General features: G+C 56.9%; 1 protein-coding gene across 5 annotated transcripts; it reads right to left on the bottom strand.

Moving 5' to 3' along the window:
- Positions 1 to 1,301: 1,301 nt before the first annotated feature.
- On the bottom strand, positions 1,302 to 22,444 carry KBTBD11 (kelch repeat and BTB domain containing 11). Of its 5 annotated transcripts, XM_061404046.1 has the most exons (4): positions 22,256 to 22,444; positions 13,175 to 15,680; positions 11,944 to 12,266; positions 1,302 to 8,245 (listed from the first exon to the last, which is right to left on the bottom strand). In XM_061404046.1, the coding sequence occupies exon 4, from the start codon at positions 7,498 to 7,500 to the stop codon at positions 5,575 to 5,577; it is 1,926 nt and encodes a 641-aa protein (XP_061260030.1). In that variant the 5' UTR covers positions 7,501 to 8,245; positions 11,944 to 12,266; positions 13,175 to 15,680; positions 22,256 to 22,444; the 3' UTR covers positions 1,302 to 5,574. The 5 variants fall into 5 exon arrangements, with proteins under 5 accessions (XP_061260030.1, XP_061260032.1, XP_061260029.1 ...); XM_061404048.1 differs by lacking the exon at positions 13,175 to 15,680; XM_061404045.1 differs by lacking the exons at positions 11,944 to 12,266; positions 13,175 to 15,680.
- Between the last annotated feature and the right edge of the window lie 426 nt (positions 22,445 to 22,870).

Raw genomic sequence — 22,870 nt, 5'->3', positions numbered from 1 at the left:
CACCATGCTTCTCAGGCACTGGGCTCGCCTCGCTGGGCCTCCCCGGGCCTGGCGGGGCCCACCCTACAGCAGGCCCTGCCTGTCACACCCTGGGTTCCCTCTGTGGGTCCTGCCCCTGCCAGGGCCGGCTTCCGTCTGCACCCATTGCCCACAACAGGTCTCAGCGATATGGGGGTATCTGCCTGCCAGGCGGGATTTCAGCTGTCAGAACATCACAGGAGACAACTTTAAATGGATACAGCCCACCCACTCCCGTGGGTCTGCAGGCCTGCATCCTGGGTAGTGATTCAGGGGGCGGGTACCAGCCACTCTTGGCCAAGTAACCCAAGCCCCACTTCTCCTCCCCTCCTGTGCTGGTGAAAGTGTGCTCTGATCCCTGAGCCTTTCTTATTTTGGGGTGACTTTGCTGGGCAGAGAGGGGAGCGGGGGGCACACCCTGGGGACTCTGTGTCCTCTGGATTTGAGTGGCATCAGGTGCCTCTCAGGGAAGGAGGAGGATCCCAGGGAGCAGGGGCTGTGCCCTGAGCTTCGCCCAATGTCCCTGGGCCACAGACCCTTGGCAGGGCTGAGCCGTGGACCACAGCTGTGCCCACCTGGCTTCTTGCTTTCTCGGGAGGTTTTGACCTGGGAGGGCCTCCCTCCAGGGCGCAGGCTTCCTCTCCACCCACCGAGGCCCCTGCCCATCTCTCATCCACACCCTAGCCCCACAGCCCCCACCCAGGCCGCCCCCAGCCCCACGGCCATTGGCCCCCAACACTCCCAGCCTCAGTCACCCTCAAACCAGCCTCCCCAGCCCACCTCACTCATTCCCCCTGCCTGGCACCCCAGGGACCCCCGACAGCCCCTGAGACTGCTCAGAGCACCCAGTGCCCTGCTGTTCACCCCTACCTGCCCCTCCCACGGGAACCCCAGTAAAGCGCTCCCCTCACACTGCATCCCTGTCCAGATGTGTGCCGACCCCTGTCGGGGCCATGAGTGTGATGAGCCCCCCGGCCCGCCCTGGGTCCACCCGTGGCCCACGGGCAATGTCCCGGCATAGACGCTGCCCCCCGGGAGCAGTGAGCTGGAAGGCGTGCGGTGGGGAGGGTGGCAGAGGCGCCCACAGGTGCCTGAGGAGTATGAAGAGACCCCATGCCTGGATCTGGTCGCTGGAAGCCCCTCCACACTCCACACGCCTCATTCACAGAGGGCTCGCCCCCCGCCCCCACCCCTCGCAGGTCAGGCCGGAATCTCCCAGCTCATTCCCAGAGAGGCCCTCCACCAGGGCTCTGCTCCGGAGAGAAGACACAAGGACAGCCTCGCAGACTGCAGGAGCACTAGCAACCCCAGTGATTTATTTCATCTCGGCATAAACAGGCAGATGGACAGGGTTTTACGGAGTTGGCACTCAGGACTCGAAACATGAGCGCTGATCGGTACAGCATCAGCTGGGCAAAGCTGTGTCTTCAAGACGGCTGTTTGTCTTCAAGACCCAGCAACATCACGGCACTGCTTAGCGCTGTCAAAAGCCTCAGAGGAGCTGGCGTCTCGCAGGAGGACAAATCTGGTCTTTTGTTTCATTTCACACCAGTTCACCAAGCAGGTAGGAGGCCCTCACCCATGCCAGTTCCCACACTAGGAGCCGGAGCCTCGCGGTGCCCTCCAGGACGCGGGGAAGCAAACAGAACGTGGCTCTGATGCACACTCAGATGCAACCAGAACACGACCCCTTCCCATCCTTAGTTCCTGTTATCTTCCCGTGAATAATGATGTCGCAGAGGAAAGGGGAAAAGGAGAACACTTATTTTTTTTAAAGACACCAAAAATAAATCATTTTGTAAGCTAGGAAATCATCTACAATAAGACAGAATGCAAAAGAGCACTTTTGTTTACATTTCGACCCAGGAAGGTGTCACAACAGATAATATCCTGAAACCACCTTAACTTCAGGAAAAGGCAAAGACTTAAAAACACATTTCATTTCAAAACATTTCAGAGGGAGTTACCCAAGAGACCAAAAAAATTGAACAGTGGCTACCAGAATTACTAAATTGACACCAGAAAGTAACAAAAATGGACCAGGTGATTTATTTTAAGTATCTGTAGCAAAAGTGATTGGAGAAGGCAATGGCACCCCACTCCAGTACTCTTGCCTGGAAAATCCCATGGATGGAGGAGCCTGGTAGGCTACAGTCCATGGGGTCACTAAGAGTCGGACACGACTGAGCGACTTCACTTTCACTTTTCACTTTCATGCATTGGAGAAGGAAATGGCAACCCACTCCAGTGTTCTTGCCTGGAGAATCCCAGGGACGGGGGAGCCTGGTGGGCTGCCGTCTATGGGGTCGCATAGAGTCGGACACGACTGAAGCGACTTAGCAGCAGCAGCAGCAGCAAAAGTGATACCGGGAGTTGTTGTCACTAAGTAGCCAAAGAATTTCTGCAGCATTCATTCTCTGAAAGGAAAATAAACTGGCGCAGAAATAAAGTCACTGCAGTCCCAGGCCAGCCCCATAAAGCTGCCAGAGTCCACGCTGGCACTGACACCAGGGCTCTCCCCAACCAGCAGGAAAAACAGAAAGGAAATGAAGATGACTTCACCCCAATCCTTCAGGTTCCAAACGAACCTTGATTCACAACACAAAAGTCATTGCTGTGAACTAACCAAAAGATTAAGCTTCTGCGAATTACGTTTCCCCTGAAAATGCCCCACCGCTCTTTCAAATGTCTGGAAATGTAAGTGTTTGGGGGTTTCTTAATTTCATTAGAATTACAGATGTTGTAAATGCTCTGCCTTCATTTGATTCAAGCGATAGAAGAGCAGGGATCCTTTTACACCAACTGGTTCTCTACAGAGAGCTGGACACAGGCTCAGCAATAGGACAAGCCCCGGCCCTGGAACGTCAGCCCTGGAGGCCTGCCCCTCGCCCAGCCCTCCTGCGCAGAAGGATCCTGGGCCTGGGGCTTTTCCATTTGTGTACTTGGCACACGGCCCAACTGGCCCCACACCCCAGGTACTGGCCCCCAAACAAAATGAACTGGTCTTTGCAGCACACAGGTCCTCTGGCACCTGTTCTAGGTGATACTGCCTTGAGAAACGTGGTCTCCAAGGTTCTAAGCCCACCACCCTCCTTAGGCATCCTCTGGGATCTTGTCTTGACAACTCCCTGGGGCTCAGGGCCAGCTCCCACAGGAAGCGGTGCTGCATCTCAGCCAAGCGTCCCTTCATTCAACTCAAGGATGAAATAATATCCAAACACTCCCGCGGGGTGTGTCATCGTCTGGCTGTCCGTGTCTGACAGCTAGTATGTCTCCCATCTCCAATGGGGAGAGTTGACTTTGGAAGCCCACTTTAGGATCTGTGTTTTTCAATGGTAAGCATCCTAGGAATGATTTCTCAAGTAAAATCACAGTGATCATATCTCATGAGTTTGATACTGAAGGAATGAAAATATCACCTCGGTTCCATTTCAAATAAAAATTGAGCATAAGTAATGCAAGTCTGGAGAAAAATGTACTGTCATGTGAAACGCTCGTGTCTTTACAAGCACAGTTTCTTTTGGATCTCACTTCTTCTTCTCCTGCCATGTCTCCAGTCTGCTCCTACAAAGTCAGGCAATCTGGAGCCTGGTTTTTCCTAAGATGCTGACCCGAGTTGCCAAGACATCCTGTGGTGTCAGGAGTGGTCACGGGCAGGCACACAAGTTCCCAGAACACACCAGCTAAGACGGCAGAGCCCTGTCCTCAGGACATGCATGAGTCATGCTGAATTTCTAAGCATGCTTAACTGACCACTTTAATGACCACTGCCTCTTTAGGAAGCATAACCTATTCCCCGCACACCCACAGATCGCACAGGGAGGCTCCCTCCCATCACTGATTCATGAGGAAATCACAGTAAGCTACACATGACTTCATTGACTTCTGTGCCAGTAACCTTCAATGGGCACTTTTCCTGTCATAAAAAAAACGTGGATTGGATTCAGAATCCAAGTCAGTTGGCCTCTCTTTATGAACATACATTTTATCCTTAAATGTTTAATAGATAGTAAACCCTGCCTTTTAATCCTTGTGCCCTATTACAGTAGTGAAATTTCATGTTAGTTTTATTAATGGTATTTTGGAGCTCACAATTAGACAAAAGTAGTTCATTTGCTAAACTACATTGTTACTGTTGTTTACTTGCTAATTCATGTCCCACTCTTTTGCAACCCCATAGACTTCAGGCTCCTCGGTCCATGGGATTTCCCAGGCAAGAATACTAGAGTGGGTTGCCATTTCCTTCTCCAGGGGATCTTCCTCACCCGAGTCTCCCACATTGGCAGGCAGATTCTTTACTGCAGAGCCACCAGGAAAGCCCCACACTCCCTTATAAACATATGCTCCCCCTCGTGTCTACATGCTCACTGTCACTCTGCCGCACTTTCTTAGAATAATGGTTGTAAAAATGAATTTCCCTCAGAGTTACAGAATTAATATTTAAAACATCACAATTGGTGGGTTCAAACTATGCCTGTATGTTTTTCTTTAGAACTCTCAAAAAAAGAAAGGATTTTAGTCCTCTTTCCGGGGGAATACTACTCTCTTCAAGCCCACTATAAAATATCACAGCGGCTGGGCACCCCGGCCCTGCTTTCAAAGCAGGCGAGCACCTGGCCGCTGTCAGCCTCGCCTACTGATGATACGCTCTTTGGCCAACAGTCACCAAAGATCTAAAGCCCGAGTAACAGTCAATCATTGCTACACATTGAACATAATGATGAGCATCCTTGAAATGGAAAGTATTAAGCCCACCTCAGTTAGGTGATGAGAGGGACCTGCTCTCAGGTGTGTGGACCTTTGCCCCTGTCCGGGGCCCCTGCGATCTCCCGTGCTCACTGGACAGGAGACCTTATTGGGAATCAAAGATTTCATCTTTAGTACTTCTTACATTCGGAGTTGACACATAGGGCAGGAACTTTTAAACTAAATTAGAAAAGCTTTAAGAGCTTGATTTATCGGTTATGATTTTAAACTCCAAGCTGAAAAAAAGCACGACCTTCTTTCAGGGGTTTCCAGGAATATGGTTCACACTGGCCTCATTTAGGACTCCAGTCTGGGAGCCCCCAGCGTTTCCCAGGGCCTTCTCAGCACGCAGTTAACAAGGGGGCTGGCACCCCGCAGCACTCAAGCCTGCCTCCCCGACGAGCCACAGCGTCCGGGGTACACAGGGCCCACCCACTGCACCCGGAAGCGCAGTCTCTGATTCTGTTTCCTTCTTTCTCAGGTATGTTGTATCTTATTTGCAAAGTTATTTGCTCATATCCTGCTTCTTAAGCCATCGACACCCCCCCCCCCTTAAGCAAAGCAAAACAAAGCAGAAGGAATGCAGAGTAGAAAGGGGGCCTTAAGGCAGCGTTGCACACGGTTTGCCAGGCCCGGTAGTGACAAGCACTACCTCCTAAGTGATCCCCGTGGGCAGCGCCCACCCCCGACCCTCTCCCCCGGCCTCCGCTCCCCTTGCGCCCTTCCGGGTTCCCAGTTGGGACCTCGGCCCACGGCGCATTCCCTGTCTCGGGCCACGGAGGGACACGCCGGGTGACCACCTGGCTCATTCTACACAGCGCCCTCCTCCCCTCGGTCCGGCTTCTCCTCCGGCAAGTTGAGCACGAAGGGGAAGAGCAGGCCCCGGGCGTCCGCCGGGGTTTGGAGCGACTGGAGCTCAAAGCTGCCTTCGAGGCCCGCATCGCCGGCGCCAGGCTCGCCCTCCCCGGGCGGCACGAAGCGCCAGGTGCCCGCGCGGCTCACGCAGTAGATGGTGCCCTCCAGCGCGGCGCAGCGGAAGGGCTGCAGGCCCGAGGGCGCACCCGGGGGCCGCAGGTGCGAGGCGCAGCGGCTCCACTGCTTGGCCAGGCAGTGGTAGCGGAGCACGCTGACCCCCCCGGCCGGCACGGCCGCCGGCGCGTCGCCGCGGGCCCCACACAGGTCGAAGCGGTAGATGAAGCCGTCCAGGGCCACCATGTCGGCCGAGCGCTCGCGGCTGCTGCTGCACGGGCACTCCTGCCACTCGTCACGCCGCGGGTCATACTTGAGCAGGCGGTAGAAAAGTGAGCCCCCGGACACGTAGATCTCGCCGTTGCACGTGGTGGCCTCGTGGGCCACGGCGAAGGCGCCCCGGGGCAGCGGGGCCACGGCGGCCCAGCGGTCGGCGCGCGGGTCGTAGCGCTCCACGCTGAGCAGGCACTCCCCGCCCACGGCGTACAGGTGGCCGTCCAGGGCCAGCAGTTGCAGCTGGGAGCGCGCCTGGCGCAGCGGCCGCACAGTGCTCCAGCTATCAGTGGCCGGGTTGTAGCAGAAGACCCGGTCGGAGGGCCTGGCGCGGCCGTCGGGGCCCGCGGGCCCCACGCCTCCGGCCACGAAGAGGTAGTTGTAGAGCACGCAGAGGCCGCAGCCCCGCGCCGGCGCGCCCTCTGGCAGCCGTGTCAGCTCGCGCCACTCGCCAGCCGCCTCGTGGAAACAGTAGACGGCGGCCTCGCCGCGGCCCTCCGCGTCCCCTGACGGGCTCTGTGGCCGGCTGCCCGCGCGCTCCCCGGCCGGCCCGAGAGCGGCAGCCAGCAGGCGGGTGCGGCCGGCGCGTAGGCGGCGGCGCAGCAGCAGGTCGCGCTCGGCTCCAGACAGGCGCCCGAAGACGGCGGGCTCGCGCAGCACCTCCAGGTAGTGGTCGCTCATGAAGCGGTAGGCGGCCTCGCGCAGCTCTGCCAGCCGCTGCCGCTTGGCCGCGCTCAGCACCTCGAAGCAGTTGGCCAGGCTCAGCTGCGGCGCCACGGCGTCGGTGGCGCGCTGCGCGGCGCAGGGTAGCTGCAGGCGGCGCGCGCCGGCCACCACGTCGGCCACGTTGTCTGGGCGCACGCCCGCCATGCGCCCGCTATACGCGTAGGCCAGCAGCAGCCGCAGCGCCGCCCAGCCCACGCCCTGCACCCGCAGCACGTCCCGGGACGCGCGCGCGCGGAAGTAGTCGCTGCGCGCCGCCAGCACAGCCTTGTGCGCCCGCAGCCGGCGGCCCGAGACCTCGATGAGCAGGTCGGGCTCTCCGTGCTCTGGGCCGACGCCGGGCGGCACGGGCGCGGGGTCCGCGGGCTCCTCCGGGGATGTGGGTTCCTCGGTCGGCGGGCGCTCCCCGGGGAACGCGGGCTCCTCGGGGGACGCGGAGTCTTCCGGGGACGCGGCGCCCGAGCTGCCGACGCCCCACTGCCTCTCCACCACCCGCCGGCCGCTGCAACACGAGGGCGGCGAGGCCGCTGCGTCCTCCGCCGCGGAGGAGGCGCGAGACTGCGGCGGGGAGTCGTCCCCGGAGCTGAAGCACAGGGACGCGCTGAGGCTGCAGGGTGTCTGCGCCGGGGACGCCGCGCCCTCCCCCTCGGCCGCGTCCGGCGGCTGCAGGCTGCCCTCTCCCGGAGCCTCGGGAGCGCCGCCCCGGCCTCCGGCCTGGCCGCACGCCCCGTCGCCCGGGTAGAGGACGCAGGGGACCACCGGGTTCTCCATGCGCGCTCGCTCGGGCAGCTGTCCCCCTCAGCAGCTCCGCATCACTCCGCCCGGACTCGGGCTGCCCAAGGTCGATGGCTCCTCCGGGCTCCGGGTGTGCGATCAGACCTCCCTTGTGTCCACAGCGGCTTTCGCTCTTGCGCCGCTCGGCTCGCACCCGCCCGCCCGCTATCCCGAGAAAGGGGTGTGTCTGCGGGAGCGCGCTCCCGCTCCCGGCTGAACTTGTGACCCCAGCGCGGTCCCCGCGGGCGGGCGGCCGTCTGCCCGGGTCTGTGTAGTCGGGGCTCCGCGCGGGCGGACGGAACGGTCGGGCAGCCGCTGCCGCCGCTCTGGGCACGGGTCCCGCTCTGCGGGCCCAGCTGTCGGGTACTAAGCACCTGGCCCGCCCTGTCTCCCCGAGTCACCGTCCATCCGTCCGCATCCCATCGCGTCCGCGCTCGGCGCCGGGCTGCGGTCCACGCTTCCCAACCCTGACTTTCAGTCCTGCTTTACAGGCAGCCGCCCGGGGAGCTTTCTCCTCGTGTGTGATCCCCGTTCGCCATTAGGGCTGAGTGCGGGCCTGGCTCGGCGGTGTTCACCTGGGGGCAGGCGGGGGTGCGTAATTGACTCTCCAGGTGGGCGTTAGGACAAGTCAGTGCACACACTAGACCCGTCTTCCTCACTCATCCACCGGGGGCCTTCCTCTGCGACTTCCTTTGTCGGAACATCAGGTGTTTCCATGTCATGTCACCAGCTCTTCGTGTTCCTGTTTACAGGGGAAAGAGAGGATGTTTGAGTTTGCATTTTCCATAGGCGATTTCATGATAACATCTGCCCCCCAGCACCCCCACAAGCTGTAGGCTTCAGATTTGGTGGGAAGGGGATTTTGGCTTTTCAGTGCTGGAGAGAGGTTTCAGTGAATACTATTTAGGAATTAAAAGACTTGTCCTCCCCTGATTTTTGAGGCCTGTAAGGAAGGACCCAGTTCAGCCAAGGGCCTTAAATATTAATTCATTGGGTTGAACCATAAAACTGCTGGTTTGGAGGATCAGTGACAGTATCAACCATTCCCGAACTCCAACCTAATGAGATGTTATGTGTGAAATTAAGAACTCTCAGTGAGAAAGCATAGTTAGCCTATGATACCTCCTCAGTTCTGCCGTGGGACAGTTTTCCTGAAACCTGATCCAGTCAGCTATCTCAAATTCGGTTAGAGCCAGTATTTGAAGAAAGGTGCTGAGCGAGGGCTCTGGTGTGGGCTTGGCCTCCGAGGCTCCAACCTGAAACCCGTTTGAATTGCTCCTTCTCTGCACTGCACCTCCGAAAACCTCCAAGAAAGGACGCTCCAAAGAGCACACGTGCCCCCAAAGAGAAAGCCAAGACGAAACGAAACAGAAAACAAAACCCACGTAACTCCTTGGAAGGCAGAGGTGAGCACCTGCAGATGAATCAGAAGAATAAACTATCTTTCCTAAATTGGCCAAATCTTCACTGAGACTCAGCAGCCTGGAAGGGGGTCTTGGCATAAGGGGTGGGGCAGCTGTGCTCTGGTTTTCCTACAAAGAGGCTGTGGACGAGAGAAATCCACCAGATACACACAGCCAGGCCCGCCGTCTTTCCAGGCTGTGTTCACTTCTTAGACCAGATACAGTGACACCTAACCACCTACCCTCAGCTGCTTCTGATTCTCTGCTAATTGTACTTAATACTGTTACCTGATCCCTATAAATGTGCAGGGCTGAGTGTATGTATGTGTATAAACACGTTTACCTGGCTCTTTCCTGCTGCCGTGTTAGGAAATACAAGTGTCTCAGAGTTGGAAATTCTAGACGTTCAGTTCCCTCTCCCTTCCTCTCTCTTCACCTCCCTCCCTCCCTATTGCCCAGAAACTGTTACCAGTACCCCGTGGGGCATATTCCCACGTGCAGGGCGCTATCCAGTGTGGAAAGGCAGCGTGGGGACGGTGGGGACGGGCTGAAACTCTGACCACAGGCGTGAGGGTCACGGGGGAGCTGCGTGTTTACTCAGCTGTTCACCAGCCTGCGGAGCTGCTGGGGAGGTGCTGTGTCCACTGAGATGGAAATGAACTCCGGCCCCCGGTGACCGGAATGTGATGACAAACTGGAAACCAGCAGATTTTATAAGCAAAAGTTCTGGCTTTTTCCCAAAGTGCCAGAGGTGTTTTCTTAGTCAGCTGAGTCATTCAGGGAAAGTTAGATAAAAAGTAACACATACTTACATATCTTACCCAAATATATGTATACACATCCATGCCTGAAGTAGAACCAGAGAAATGGCTCTCTGACTTGCTTCTTTCTTTTCACACTTTCTTTGTATGGTATGGCCAATCTTGGACCCCAGAAAACTAACTAGTTTTAAGCCAGGAAAAGAGTTTCAGAACTTCCTAGTTACTCCTCTGGCCTGACTCTCATCAGAATGTGCACAGGCCCAACCCCTGAGGGCTCTCCTCTTGGAAGGCATCACAGGCTCAAAGCCAAGGCAGGGCACGGGACTCACTTGAAAAGCCTGAGTTCAGAACTCTCGTGTTTTAAAAGCTCTTCAGAGTCCACTTAAAGCCTGAAAGAATCAGGCAAAGCAGAAATTTTGTCATAGGCACACTAAGCAAGAGCTGCGTGATGAAACAGACACAATCTAGGCGGTCAGCAGCCTCAGCAGGCCCGTCCATGCCAGCTCCCCGTGTGCAGCCCACTGTCTGAAGGAAGGTTCTGCAGGTCAACAGGTCCTGCCCGCCCCCCCACACACACACACCATGAAGGACAAATAGTCAGCATCCCCAGGAGAAAGCAGAGGACTACTTCCTTTTCCAAATGATGTTCAAGAAACTCAACTTTCAGAGCAAAACCCTCTCCCCCAGAATGACCCATTAAATGGATGGGAAGGAATCAGCCCATTTTGTGTTTAACAGTCCTGTGTTTAACAGGCATTGGCGGGTTTGCCAAGATGCTCAGGTCAGGTTTCTTTGATTGGAAGTCCGGGATTTCCAAAGGGACTTTTCCCCATGTTGCACTTGGCTCTGGAATCAGAGTCCCCCTTTAGAGGCTCTGGGAGGATTCTGAGCCTGGCACCGGCCCTGACAGCAAGGAAACCACCAGACTCCCCACCGACCGTAGCACGGGAAGGGCCTCTCCCCCAAGCACCTTTCTGGGGGCTGTTAGATGAACAACTGCCTCTCCGCCTATCGTCGTGACTGACGGGAAGGGATGTGTCAGCAGAGGTGCGGGTGTGCAGTAGTAACAGAATCCTTCCTGACTACTGGTGAGAAAATATTTTAATAGGAACATGTCTGCTTTAAATATAACTTAGGTAGCACTACCTGTGAAGGATATACACCTCTTCTCCACAGTGTAAATACCCAAGCAGAAGTTTTTAGTCTCTTCCTATGAATTTTTCTCTCAATATGAATTTTTTAAAAAAGATTGTGTATGATTTCCAAATGTGGACATTATTTATGCACTTAATGTGGACATCAGATCATTTAAAATTAAGTTTGTTTCATTATCATGATATAGGTTGCTAAAGAGAATCTCCCTTTCAAATAAAGTCAATTTTTTAAAAAACATTAGTGAACAGACTTATCAAGTTTATCTAAACACCTGCAGCGCCTGTTGTTGTAGCCAATTCCTTCTGGGGGTCCTCTGAGTCAGGCCCACCATGTGTCCAATCCGAGTGTCCAGCCACCTGCTTGTCACAGTAGGGTCCCAGGACCACTCCCTGAGCCCTGCCCACCACTGACCCCCACACACCAGGGCGACCCCACTCAGACAGTGAGCAGCCAGTGAATCCTGGGATGACGTTAACCTGAGTCTACACTGCCAGGCTTCAGCACTGTAATTTTTAATTTGCTTTTCACGAAGGATGTTTCTAGGACTCGCCAGACTGTAAGGCAACCTCAGTGCAGGAGTGATCATGACCCAGCTCACGCCTGTCTCGTCTATCTTGCAGGCACTGCTGTTGTGTGTGTTACATATGTGACCCTTGCAAGAACCCTTCTGCAGGGCTGTAGCTTTTAGCCCTGTTTTACCAGAGGAAATGAGATGTGAAGCAGTCTCACCAACTTCATACAATTAACTAGCCCTGCGCCCGGCAAGTGGCTGAGCCAGACGGGGCCCACAGGCTGGCTCCAGCATCCATGCCACCCAGCGCCCGCCCGATGCTCTGGGTCCTTCTGTCTGCTGCTAGTAGTGTTTTTTTTTTTTTTTTTTTAATTTTATTATGTATTTTGGCTGTGCTGGATCTCCATTGCAGGGTGCCAGCGTCCTCTGGTTGCAGTGCACGGGGACTGCTCTCTAGCTGTGGCGATGGCTTCTCCTGTTGTGGGGCACAAGCCCCCGGGCCTGCAGTCTTCAGTAGCAGCGGGTCCCCCCGCTCTCGAGCACAGGCTCGGCAGTTGTGGAGCACAGTTGCTCCTAGGCATGTGGGATCTTCCTGGACTAGGAAACAAACCTGAGGCTCCTGCGTTGGCGGGCAGATTCTTTACCACTGAGCCACCAGGGAGGTCCTTCTTGTCTGTTCCAGTTTTGAAGGTGAAGCCCGGGACTTTGCCGCATCCGCGCGGTGGGCTGAGGGACGCCTACAAAACGCTGGTGGGTCTGGTCCGCTGCCCAGCGCAGCTTGGGGGCAGGATGCTGGTGGAGGGGGCTGTCCCAGCCCTGAGAGGGAAGCAGATGGAGACGCGGGCAGGTCTGGCAGGAACGGGCCCGCTGGGGCTGTCTGTGTGGGTGTGATTTAGGGGAATAACAGTGGGCTGACTCTCTGGCACAGCTGCACTGGAGGAAGTAAAATCACAGAATGTCATGAAGAAAAGCCTTTACGTAATAGCTGTTCGCAAAGTCCAAACTCCTTAGGCTGGAAAACAAGGCATTGAGCTGTCTGCTCCCAGGTCTGCCCCGAGCTCGACCCTCATCCTGGGCCAGAAAGGCCTCTCCACCTGTGGGGCGAGCGCAGAACTGCCGCCGTGCCCTGGTGAGCCCCGCGAGGTTGTGTGTGCATGCATACCCCACGCACGTGTGCCTGTTCATGCAGACCCCACGCCCTGGTGAGCCCCGCGAGGCTGTGTGTGCGTGCACACCCCACACAGGTGTGCCTGTGCATGCAGACCCCACGCCTTGGTGAGCCTCGCGAGGCTGTGTGCATGCACACCCCACACAGGTGTGCCTGTGCATGCAGACCCCACACCTTGGTGAGCCCCACAAGGCTGTGTGTGCGTGCACACCCCACACAGGTGTGCCTGTGTGTGCAGACCCTGTGCCCTGCCCCCTCAGAGTGCTGTCAAAGGCATGGCCCACGGTCCTCCTGCTGCAGCAGCACTGCCTCGGTTTATGTGGGAGAAAAGCCCCGCGGGTCAGAGAGCCAAAATCAGGGGAGCGTCTCTGTGCCCTTGGCTGTTGCCAGTAATGAGCCATCTGGGTAAGATGATGCCCAGGGTGAAGGGATGAGACGTACGTTAATCCAACAGGACAACCAGGTCATGAAGATCTGTAGGAGAGCTTCACCATTCCGCCTCCCTCGTCAGATCGCCAGTCTTTGTTTTTAATCTGAGAGACACACACGGTGTCAGAGCGTCGTGACTCACGAGACAGCCCTTGGCAGGAGATGAACTCTCACTCCTGAAGTCAGCACACTAGAGCGGGGGCACTCGGGGGCATTGCTGCTGCAGGCTCAAGGGAGCCTGTACCTTCAGTCACCACCAAACGTGACATCACAGACAGGGCCAAACTGGGTGCCGTTACAACACGGTCCTGTGCTCCGCGGAGTCACACACCCCGAGGGACTGAAAGGAGAACAGGTGGAGATAAACGTGTGCACTCGTCACATGGAAGACTCCCAAGTTATATGAGCACAAACAACACCTTTGATTTCCAGATGCACCTCCAGGGAACAAGCCCAGAACGCGCTGCAAGAGAAGCACGTGCCTCTGTTTGCGGCTCGGGTTTGGGAGGTGTTGACCTAGGCAGACACGGACTGCGAACACCGCGATCCCACAAGGAACCACCGGGGCTGGAAGGAGGTGCATGGGCCACAGTCCCACCAGGAAACCTGTCGCCATGAGACCCAGTTTTGAACAACAGTTGAGTAAGATAAGGCTGTCTTGGGCATCCTCTGAAATCAGAGGTGAGCTCTCCACCAGGGATGGAAAGCTGGTGTCACAAGTGAGAGACTTGCCTGGGCTGAACAAATTCACACTTCCCCCCAGATCTTCAATCTGTTAAAGTCCCATCAGCGGTGATAAATAATTAATAGTATTCTGTCACTTACTTGGTTCACATACTGAGTGGATATAGCTGAACACCCACAATGTTTCAGGAAGTGCCCTGGGTCCTAGATGGGAGCAGGAACCAAAAGACTTGACCTCGGCCCCCACGGAGCTCCCAGTCTAGGGAGAAAACAAGCCTAAGCCATCATTATACGAACTCTAGTGAATTACAAACCACATAAACAAGGGTCTGAGAGGCCTGATGGACCTGGTTTATACTGGCATCGGGGAAGATTCCTGAGAGCAGGAGGGAGCCAGACACAGGGCCAGGGGAAGCGAGAACAGACTCCTTGGGTTGGAAACAAGCTTGACCAGTTCAGAAACTGGAGAGCCTGGCGCGGCCAGGAGCCCCAGGGTGAGCAGGGCCAGGCCCCACCCTCACGTCCGAATGACAACAGGAATCCTCTGATGGCTTCGAAGAAGTGGAGGGAGGTGACAGGGCAGCCAGGCAATCCATCTCCTGTTTCAGAAAGAGAGCTTTGTGTCCTTTTGTACAAAAAGATTGATTAAACTTCTTTCAGACTGATTTTCCATCACTGCCAAAAGGGCCACACACATTAAAATGGATGAACTAAACCTACATGTATCGGTGTGAATAAATTCCAAACACATAATTTTGAATTTTTGAAGGTTTGCCATTTGCAGAAAGATGCCGTATAATCCGATTTTCTGCTCATGCTTGTGCTCAGTCGTATCTGACTCTGTGGGAGCCTATGGACTGCACCCCGCCAGGCTCCTCTGTCCCTGGGATTCTCCAGGCAAGAATACTGGAGTGGGTTGCCATTTCCTCTCCCAGGGGATCTTCCTGACCCAGGGACTGAACCTATCTCCTGTGTCTCCCGCATTGGCAGGTGGATTCCTTACCACTGAGCCACCTGGGAAGCACCGTAATACTATTTACATACATTTAAACATGAAAAAAAACTCTGTATCACTCATGGAAGTGTGAAAGGGACGGGCTTGGTGGGGGGTGGGGGTGGGGGTGGGGGAGGTGTTGTCTACCTGCTGTATTAACACCTGGTTTCCTAAGGATTTGAAGTGTAAACGGCAAGATGATAACGTGTATTAAAGCTCACTGGGATACCATGGGTATTTTAATCACATTATTAATGGCGTTTGATTATAACTTACAACTTAAAAATGTTATCCCATATGTGTATCAGTATTCATCAATTAAATAATCAATCTGGACTGCAACTGACTCTCGTGGAAGCCACACAGTCTGAAACATAACGAAGTCACTCACTAGGTAACAAGACTCCTAAGTTGCCATATTCTTAGTGCTACGAGTACGTGAGTAAAGTCAAGGTCAAACTGAAATGTGGGGAAGTTAAATAAAAACTCACACTTTATAATTTTCTTGGTTTTATACAGAGAGACTTGTCCAAGATCACACACCATTACTGGCAAGTTGGAGCCCAGCTCCCTCGCCTACTAATCGCACTCGCGCACTTATTGCTGTTGGCATGAATGGATCACAAGCTAGGAAGCCCTGTCTCTGGCCTCTCTCCTGCTTTGCTGTGGTTAAGACATAACAATAGAGCCCCACCCCGACCTATGTCCTCAGGTATCCTGCCGTCCCCAGAAGCGATGCTCTTGACCTAGGCCCGCCCCCTCCGGCTTAGCAGGTCCTGGGAAAGGGCCTGAGTCTTGCCTGGAAACCGCTGCAGAGCAGCACTGCCTTCTGTTTGGCTGTCAGGAGACAAGGAACCTGGTGGAGAGCTTACAGGGAGGAATTCATCCAAATTCAACATGTGATCTCTGTCCTCTAAGCAACGAGGGTGGCGGACGGGATGCGGAGGCAGATGAAATGCCAGCTCGTCTCTCACTGTTGACACCTGGCTTCGGAAGCAGAAATCCAGACACGTTCTGTCAGTGGGAATTCCTCCATGTGAGCGTCAAAGAGGCCTCTCCCATCAGGACAGTCCTGAGACAGCCAGGAATAAGTGGATGCAAAAACGAAATATTTAAATGATCTTGAGACTCAATCCAAGGAAACTATTGGGCTGGCCAAAAAATTGGCTAAGGTTTTTGTTACATTATATGGAAAAACCCAAACATTTTGGCCAGCCCAATATATTAGTAACCTGCTGTCTTTGCAAACTCTTTTAAAGTCAGTGTGTTAGTTGCTCAGTCATGTCCCACCCTTTCTGACCCCATGGACTGTGGCCCTCCAGGCTCCTCTGTCCATGGGATTCTCCAGGGGTAGGCTGCCATGTCCTCCTCCAGGGGATCTTCCCAACCCAGGGATCAAACCTGCGTCTGCTGCATCGCAGGCAGATTCTTTACCACTGAGCCACCTGGGAAGCCCAACATCTGCCTAAACAGAGTTTATAGGTGAAGGCTGCCAACATACTGGTTTCCACTGGATTTCCCCCACATGTGGGTGTGGAGTCCGGGCTGTGGTGGGGTCAGGGTGAGGGGATCACTTCAGTCTCAGGAAGAAGCTATTTTGGGAAACAGCACTCCCACTGGGGCAGACACCACAGGAGGTCAGGCAGTAGTGACTGGGGAGGGTGTGACACGCCCACACACACACACACACACACACACACACACACGGCCCCTTCCTGCCGTCTTCTGGGGTCTGGAAGTCCACAAGGAGGTGGCCACATCCCGTGCACGGGGCAGCTGTGATGCTTCACAGCCCGGCTGGGTGGGGGCATCTGCAGGCCCAGTCCCAGCGCAGCCGACCCCGGAAGCCCCTCGCACAGCGGGCCCTCACCGGGCAGGCATGGGCTCCACCGCGCCAAGGGTCCAGGCCACGGCCGTGCACCCGGGGGTGGGCCTCTCTCCCAGGCCACGGCCGTGCACCCGGGGGTGGGCCCCTCTCCCAGGCCTCCCGCGGGGTCGGCTGGCCCTGCTCTCCTTGGACCTCTGCCGGGCAGCCCTGCCCGTACGGCCCCGCCCTCGGAGACCAAAGGGCCAGCGAGGCTGAACCTTCTTCACACACGAGGCCCCTGCACTCGGACCGGGACACCCAGCCTCCGCGGGACACGGACCTCAAGGGCCAGGGAGCCGGGCCACAGGAGGGCTGCACTCAGGCACCGCAGGGCGGGCAGCTCGGGCCTGGGAGCTCAGCCCCGCCGGCTGGCAGAAGGAGCTGGAGGGGGCGCGGCAGGATGGCGCAGGACGCGGCTCATGGTCCCTGGGGCCCCTCAGTGCAGCCCGGCCACGTGGACGAGATGAGAGAGCAGGGGCGGTCATCCCCCGGGTGACGGCGGCCCCCCCACGGGTATGCTCCGGCCCCCAGATCCTAAACGCTGGTCACTGTGGTGATGGAGGCTGTGCTGAAAATGGCAATCACACAGCTTCCGCTCTTAGGACCGACACTTGGGGCCCGGTGCCGACCTGTGAGAAATCCAGAGCCTCTGGGGACCCAGCTGGAGCCCACAGAGACAGTGCTGCCAGGGGCCCCAGCTGGCAGCAGATGTGGGTGGCCTTAAGGGCATCCATCGAGCTTCCCCACCAGATTGCCCAGCCTGTAAGTCGAAGGGCATGGCAGCCCTGCTGTTCTGAGCTGGCAGGTCTGGAGTGGTCAGTTATAGAGCCAGTGGGGCAGGCAGTGGGCAGACACATCAGGGCTCCGAGGACAGACGAGCGGGGCTCCTGGACGGCAGGGCTCAGCAGCACCGCGGCCCCACGATGCCAGAGACGGAGGGTGCTCCAGTCGGCCGGATGATGCCGGAGAAGACTTCCGGGGGGGCCGGGGGGGGCCCTGCTGAGCGCTGTCTCTGTGACTTGAGAGAAGAGGGGAGCTGGAGAAGGAAGGGTTCCGTTTTCAAGTGCAATTTGGAGGAAACAAAGAGGAAGCAGGCTTACTGGGTTCACAGATGAAGCTCTTCTCCTTCCCAGCGCCTCCAAGACTGTCGAATTCAGACGGGGCTTCAGAGCCAAGATCAGTCTAGGCAGCACAATCAGATCTCTTTTAAGACCTCCTGGTATCTGAGGGGCACCAGGCAGAGGCCCTGGAAGGGTCTTGTGGTAAACAACACAAGGCTTCTAGGAATTTTAAGGATGCTTTTCACAGCGGCCTTGCAGGGAGTCCAAGGTGGAGAAAGGACTGAGTGGATTTGTGGATGACACCTCTGTCTAATGGCTTCAATCCCAGCAGATCCATAGAAAGCCCACAACGTTTTTAAGATAATTGCACAGGAAGAGATTCTGCCAGCTTGGAGTCAATGGGCCAAATCAGCTCAAAGAAACCAGGAGGCAGGCTGAGAAAATCACTCAGCTGCAAGCACCAGGCACTTTTTATGAAAAAGAGAGGAGGACTTGGAGGATCAAGAAGGCAGGAGCATCTGAGAATCACTCCCAGAGCTGGAACTGAGCCCGCTTGTGTCCGATGGCCCTGCAGGGCTGCCCACAGAGCGGCCGCTGCGTGTCGCTCTTCCTGTCTGAACAGGACAGTGGCGATGCGTCAGCCTGGCTGGGCCACGGCACCCAGGTGTTTGCTCAAATGCCAGTCTAGAAGGTATTTCTGTGAAGGTATTTTTAGTTGAGACTAATATTTAGACCAGCAGATTGGAGGAAAGCTGACTACTCTTCACAGTGTCTGAGACCCGCTCCCTGGTTCACAGACAGCGTCTTCTCCTGTGTCCTCAGCTGGAGGAAGGGCTGGGGTCTCCACGGGGTCTCTGTCATCAGGGCACTTACCCCATCATGGGGGCTGCACCCTCACAACCTCATCACCTCCCAAAGCCCCCCACTTCCTAATACCATCACCTGGGGGTTAGGCGCAGCATGTGAATTTGGGGAACACACAGGTACTCAGTCTGCAGCAGCCACTAAGTTTGTGGGTTGGCCATCAGACGACCCCGCCGGCTGGAGTGAGCTTCCTGTTATCTGTGCTGTGGACTGCAGCCCATGGGAAACTACTGGCCACCCAGCCTCGGAACAAGGCTCATGCCTTTCAGTGACCATTCTGACGGCTATCTGAGGAACCGGTCGTGGGGGCCAGGGGGGGTGCCCGCAATGGGAGCAGGAGGCGACCCTGGCTCGGACAGAGGCAGCAGCTCCGCGTCTGCACCGTGGCCCCACGACAAAGGGTTCTCAGGGCCAGCGCTGAGCGCACCCCCCCCAGCACAGGGACCCCTGCTTACGCCACGCTCGGCCATGTCCTCCCCCCCGGACGGTCTCGCTCTGTGAGCTACGCAGTCTCAGCTCTCCAAAGTTAATCCACGTCCTGCTCCATCAAGGCCTAGTGTGTAAAGCTCTGTCAATTTACAGAGGAAATGCCACAGTTAATAAGGGATAAACGTGTATTAAGTCACAAATCTCTGACACGGCCGGGGTGCCTGTTGGCCTGCCTTCCTCCTCTGACGTGCCAGCGTCTCTGACCACTGTCTCCGCGGGTGTCCCCTACCGTCCTCCATTGCTGGGCTTCATCCTTCAGAGCCCAACTCACAATCCCTGTGTCAGGTGCTTTCATAGGGGTTTGTTCCTTTCCTTCAGAGACACTGCCTGCCTGCTTGTTACCACACACGAATTAACATCACTTTCACCGTATCAGAACCTAAGCTGCAGGGAGACAGTTTGGGGGAAGCGGAGGCTGTGTCAGTTTTAAATGCCATTGTATTCCCAGCACCTAGAACTGAGCCTGACCTGGGTGGGACAGACACTCGATAGATGTTTGTGAAAGGAAGAAATTGGTTTTTAATTCATCAGATATTGTATAAGACTTGCAGCAGCTTCAATTTCCAAAGTGCTGTTTATTTTAATATTCTTTCTAGCAGGAACTGGCTTGCTGGCCAAAGGCAAACTCCTGGAAAATCTTGGTTTACCCCAAAAGCCAGTGCTCATTGTGAACTATTTCACAAAGAGCTGCGGGTGCCAACACTGTCATTTTAGAGTAATTACAATAATTCCAAGAGAGAAACCCGAGTCAAGGCCCCAGTGGAGACAGTGATCCCTGAACTCCCCAGAACAGATCCACCAAGGGCCACCAGGGGAGGACGCGCCGGGACAGGGCGGGTTCTGGTCTGCGCCCCGACAGCCCCGCGGGCACCTCTGGGGTGGCCCCGTAGCCATCCTCCTGGGTTCACCGCGCCCCCAACTAGGGAGGCCGAGGGGCATTACAGCTGCCTAAGTAGTTCCAGATTCACCGCAGAGCTGTGATTACAGACAATTTATGCTGCTGGTATTTAGAAAAAAACTGAAACAGGATCCCAGATGGAGGCCCCACAGCATGGAGCGCCGCCTGGTTTCAGCTCAGGGACGAGAGTGGACTTGGAGCTAAAAGGAGGCCTCGTGCTTCCCCGGTGCCAGCGTGGCAGCTTGTGTGAGCGCATGCAGAAACGGAGCGATGGGGCTGCCAGGAAGATGCTCGGGGATGAAGGGACGGCCTCGCCGCATTCCCAGACCCTCTGTTCTCTCAGCGCTGGAGCCAGCAGCCGGCACGGTCCCGCCCCAGGAACACCCAGACACTGGGACCACAGGGGACCGCACAAAGCCAAGCTGCCCCAACAGCTCATCCTGATGAACCACGGACACTTCACTGTCTTCTCCCCTCTTCCCAAACCCAAGAGGGCCTTATGGCCTGTAAGCAAAATCTCTGAACTCTTTTCATTGTGTTCTAAAATTATATCATCAGCAGTATCCTGTGCAATTGACATTAAAAGGTGGAAAGACTTTATTTCTTTAAACATTTGCTTTGTTAGGCCCCAAAGGGAGAGCTGGAACCTCCAGTTACAGTGCATTCAGGGGACTGTCCCTGGGCAAATCTGAGGGATGGAGTGCTCCCTTCTGCATTTCCCGGGTAGGCATGGAGGACTCTTAATAATAGGGCACCATTAGCTCAGGGTAAGAAGCCAGGGGAACACTGGCGGTCCATTAAGAGTCCTAATTGGAAGCTGAGTACCTGATGGTTGATGCGAAAAGGAGGGAGGCGGCCTGATCACAGGCTGGGAAGAGTGAACTCGCCACCCACCCCACCCCCACTGAGGGGCTGCACAGGGATTTAAAATCTGCCTGCAAGGCGCCTTCAGTACTTGGAGCAGAAATAAAACTTATTACATTGATTTGTTCTTTTCCTTGCCCTTAGAATAGATGTGGGGGTGGGTGGAGATACAAGATGTGGTTTTGTAGGAACCTAAGAATTGGTGGAAATTTTTTTATATTTACTTAAGGCTACAGGAGCAACCACGCCAGAGTGGCGGACCCTGCCGGCCCTGACCGGGAGGCTGGGGTCCCCCCGCATGAATGGGGTTGGGGGAGCCGGCGGGAGGCTTTCCTTGGAAATGCATTTAACCTCCCCTCCAGCCGGCCACACGCTGTCTTTATTGAAATGCGGTTTCTTCTCGCGCCCCGCCCCCGGCCATCGTGATGTCAGGCACGTTCCAACCCAAGCGACAAGCACCGCTGGTGGCCCGTCTGGTCGGTCAGTGGGGCAAAGACTCCGAGAAAAGAAAGCGCTCGCTGTGCACCACCCCAGCACCCCGCGAGCCCCCAGCAATGCCGGCTGCACAAGGAGGGGTCCCCGGGGGGTCGCAGAGGGCCCCGGGGGTCCGCAGGGCAGTCAGAGCAGGTGATGGGGGCGAACCGGCAAGGAGCCTCCGCACACACTCCGGCACGTCCCTCCCCCCCGCGGTCCCAGGTCTGGGAGGGCCCTCCCACCCGCTTCCTGTGGCGCCCAGAGACGGATGCTCCGGAGGCAGCGCGGCCCGGCCATGGCCGCCCGCGAGCCAGGCCCGCGCGGCGCTGAGCACAGGCCAAGGCACTCTTTGGGAGCGGGAAGTGGCCGGCCCCGCTGGCCGCAAACGTGGCCACTGGATCGGGACCGCCTCCCCAAGGAGCGTCCGGCCTGGGGCGCGGGGCGCGGGGCGCGGGCCTGGCTCCTCCCCGCCGGTTCAGGCCGCTCCGCCCCCGAGATGGCTCTGGCTAGGCTGCGCTCGCCGAAGCGCGATCCGCGGCGGGAACGACGGAGACCACGGCACCCCTGGGGCTGTGTCCTCGGAGGCGGTCGCCACGGGCACGGAGCAGGGGCTAGTCGCCCCCCGCTTCCGGCTGCAGCGCCCGGAGAGTCTCCGTGCCGCCCGCTCCACTAGGCGCCCCGGAGCCGGGCGGGACCCCACACCCCACCGGGCCGTCTCCCCGCGCTGCCCACCATCTCCGCCCGGGCGGCCACCCCTGTCCCGGGCAGTGCCCACTCTCGGACCCCGGGCCCAATTACCCTCCGCCTCCTGGGCCGTCTAGCCGCTGCCTGCCCCTCGGGGCCCACCCCTACCTCGTAGGTCCTCTCCGCGCCCTCCACTCGGCGCCTGCCCGCGCCGGGGGTGCGGAGCCCTCGCCGGGGTCCCCGACGCGCGCGCGCCGGCCTCTCCCGCGCACCTGTAAGAACGCCGGGGGCGGGCGGGCTGCCTCCCGCGCACCTGCGCGAGCGCCCGCGGGAGTCCGCGGGTCTTTCCGGGGCCCGTCTTTCCAGTCCTCCCAGCGAGTGCCCCCCGCGCTCCCGGCCCGGGCAGCGCGGTCTCGGCCGCCGCGGCGGCGGGGCCCGGCACTCACCGCGTCCTGGAGGCCTCGCCAGGCGCTGGCGGATCTGAGAAGCGCGCCGAGGCGAGAACGCGGGCGGGAGAGCGGCCGCAGCCCGTGGCCGGGAGCGCGTGCTCGGGAGCGCGCCGGCGCGCCCCGGCCCCCGGCCGCCCGCCCCGAGCCCTCGCCGCTCGCTTAACCCTTTCCAGGGCTGGGAGGGCCCGCGGCTGGAGGCGGCCCGGACCCCTCGCACTGCGTATATACTGAGTTTGAATCCAACAGCTCCGCCACCACCGAGCGAGAAACAGGTTCCCGCTGGCGCAATGCCCGCCAAAGACCAGGCTCTTTTATGTCCTAGTCCCCCCATCCCCCCAGAAAAAATAATATATATAAAATAAAATAATGGAATTTAGAGTTTAAGTTTTTGGAAAATTAGGGACGATGCGTTGTTGAAACATTTAGTGGTTAAAAAACTGCCTACATCCGTACAGACTTCGGAGTAAAAAGGCAACACTGAGAACACTCAAGTAGAGGAAACGCTGAAACTTGTTCTTGTATCTAGAAACGTGGCCCCCCACCTCCACTGGTTCTGAGCCCTGAGTGCTAGTACCAGAGAGCAGGGCATTTTCCCTTGAATAGCCCTGAGCA

The sequence above is a fragment of the Bos javanicus genome, chromosome 27 (genome assembly GCF_032452875.1).
Source record: "Bos javanicus breed banteng chromosome 27, ARS-OSU_banteng_1.0, whole genome shotgun sequence".
Classification (NCBI taxonomy): Eukaryota; Metazoa; Chordata; class Mammalia; order Artiodactyla; family Bovidae; genus Bos; species Bos javanicus.
This window is presented reverse-complemented; position numbering and strand designations above follow the sequence as displayed.

Coding starts and splice junctions, on each gene's coding strand:
- KBTBD11 (XM_061404046.1), bottom strand. CDS start 7,500: ATGGAGAACCCGGTGGTCCCCTGCGTCCTCTACCCGGGCGACGGGGCG.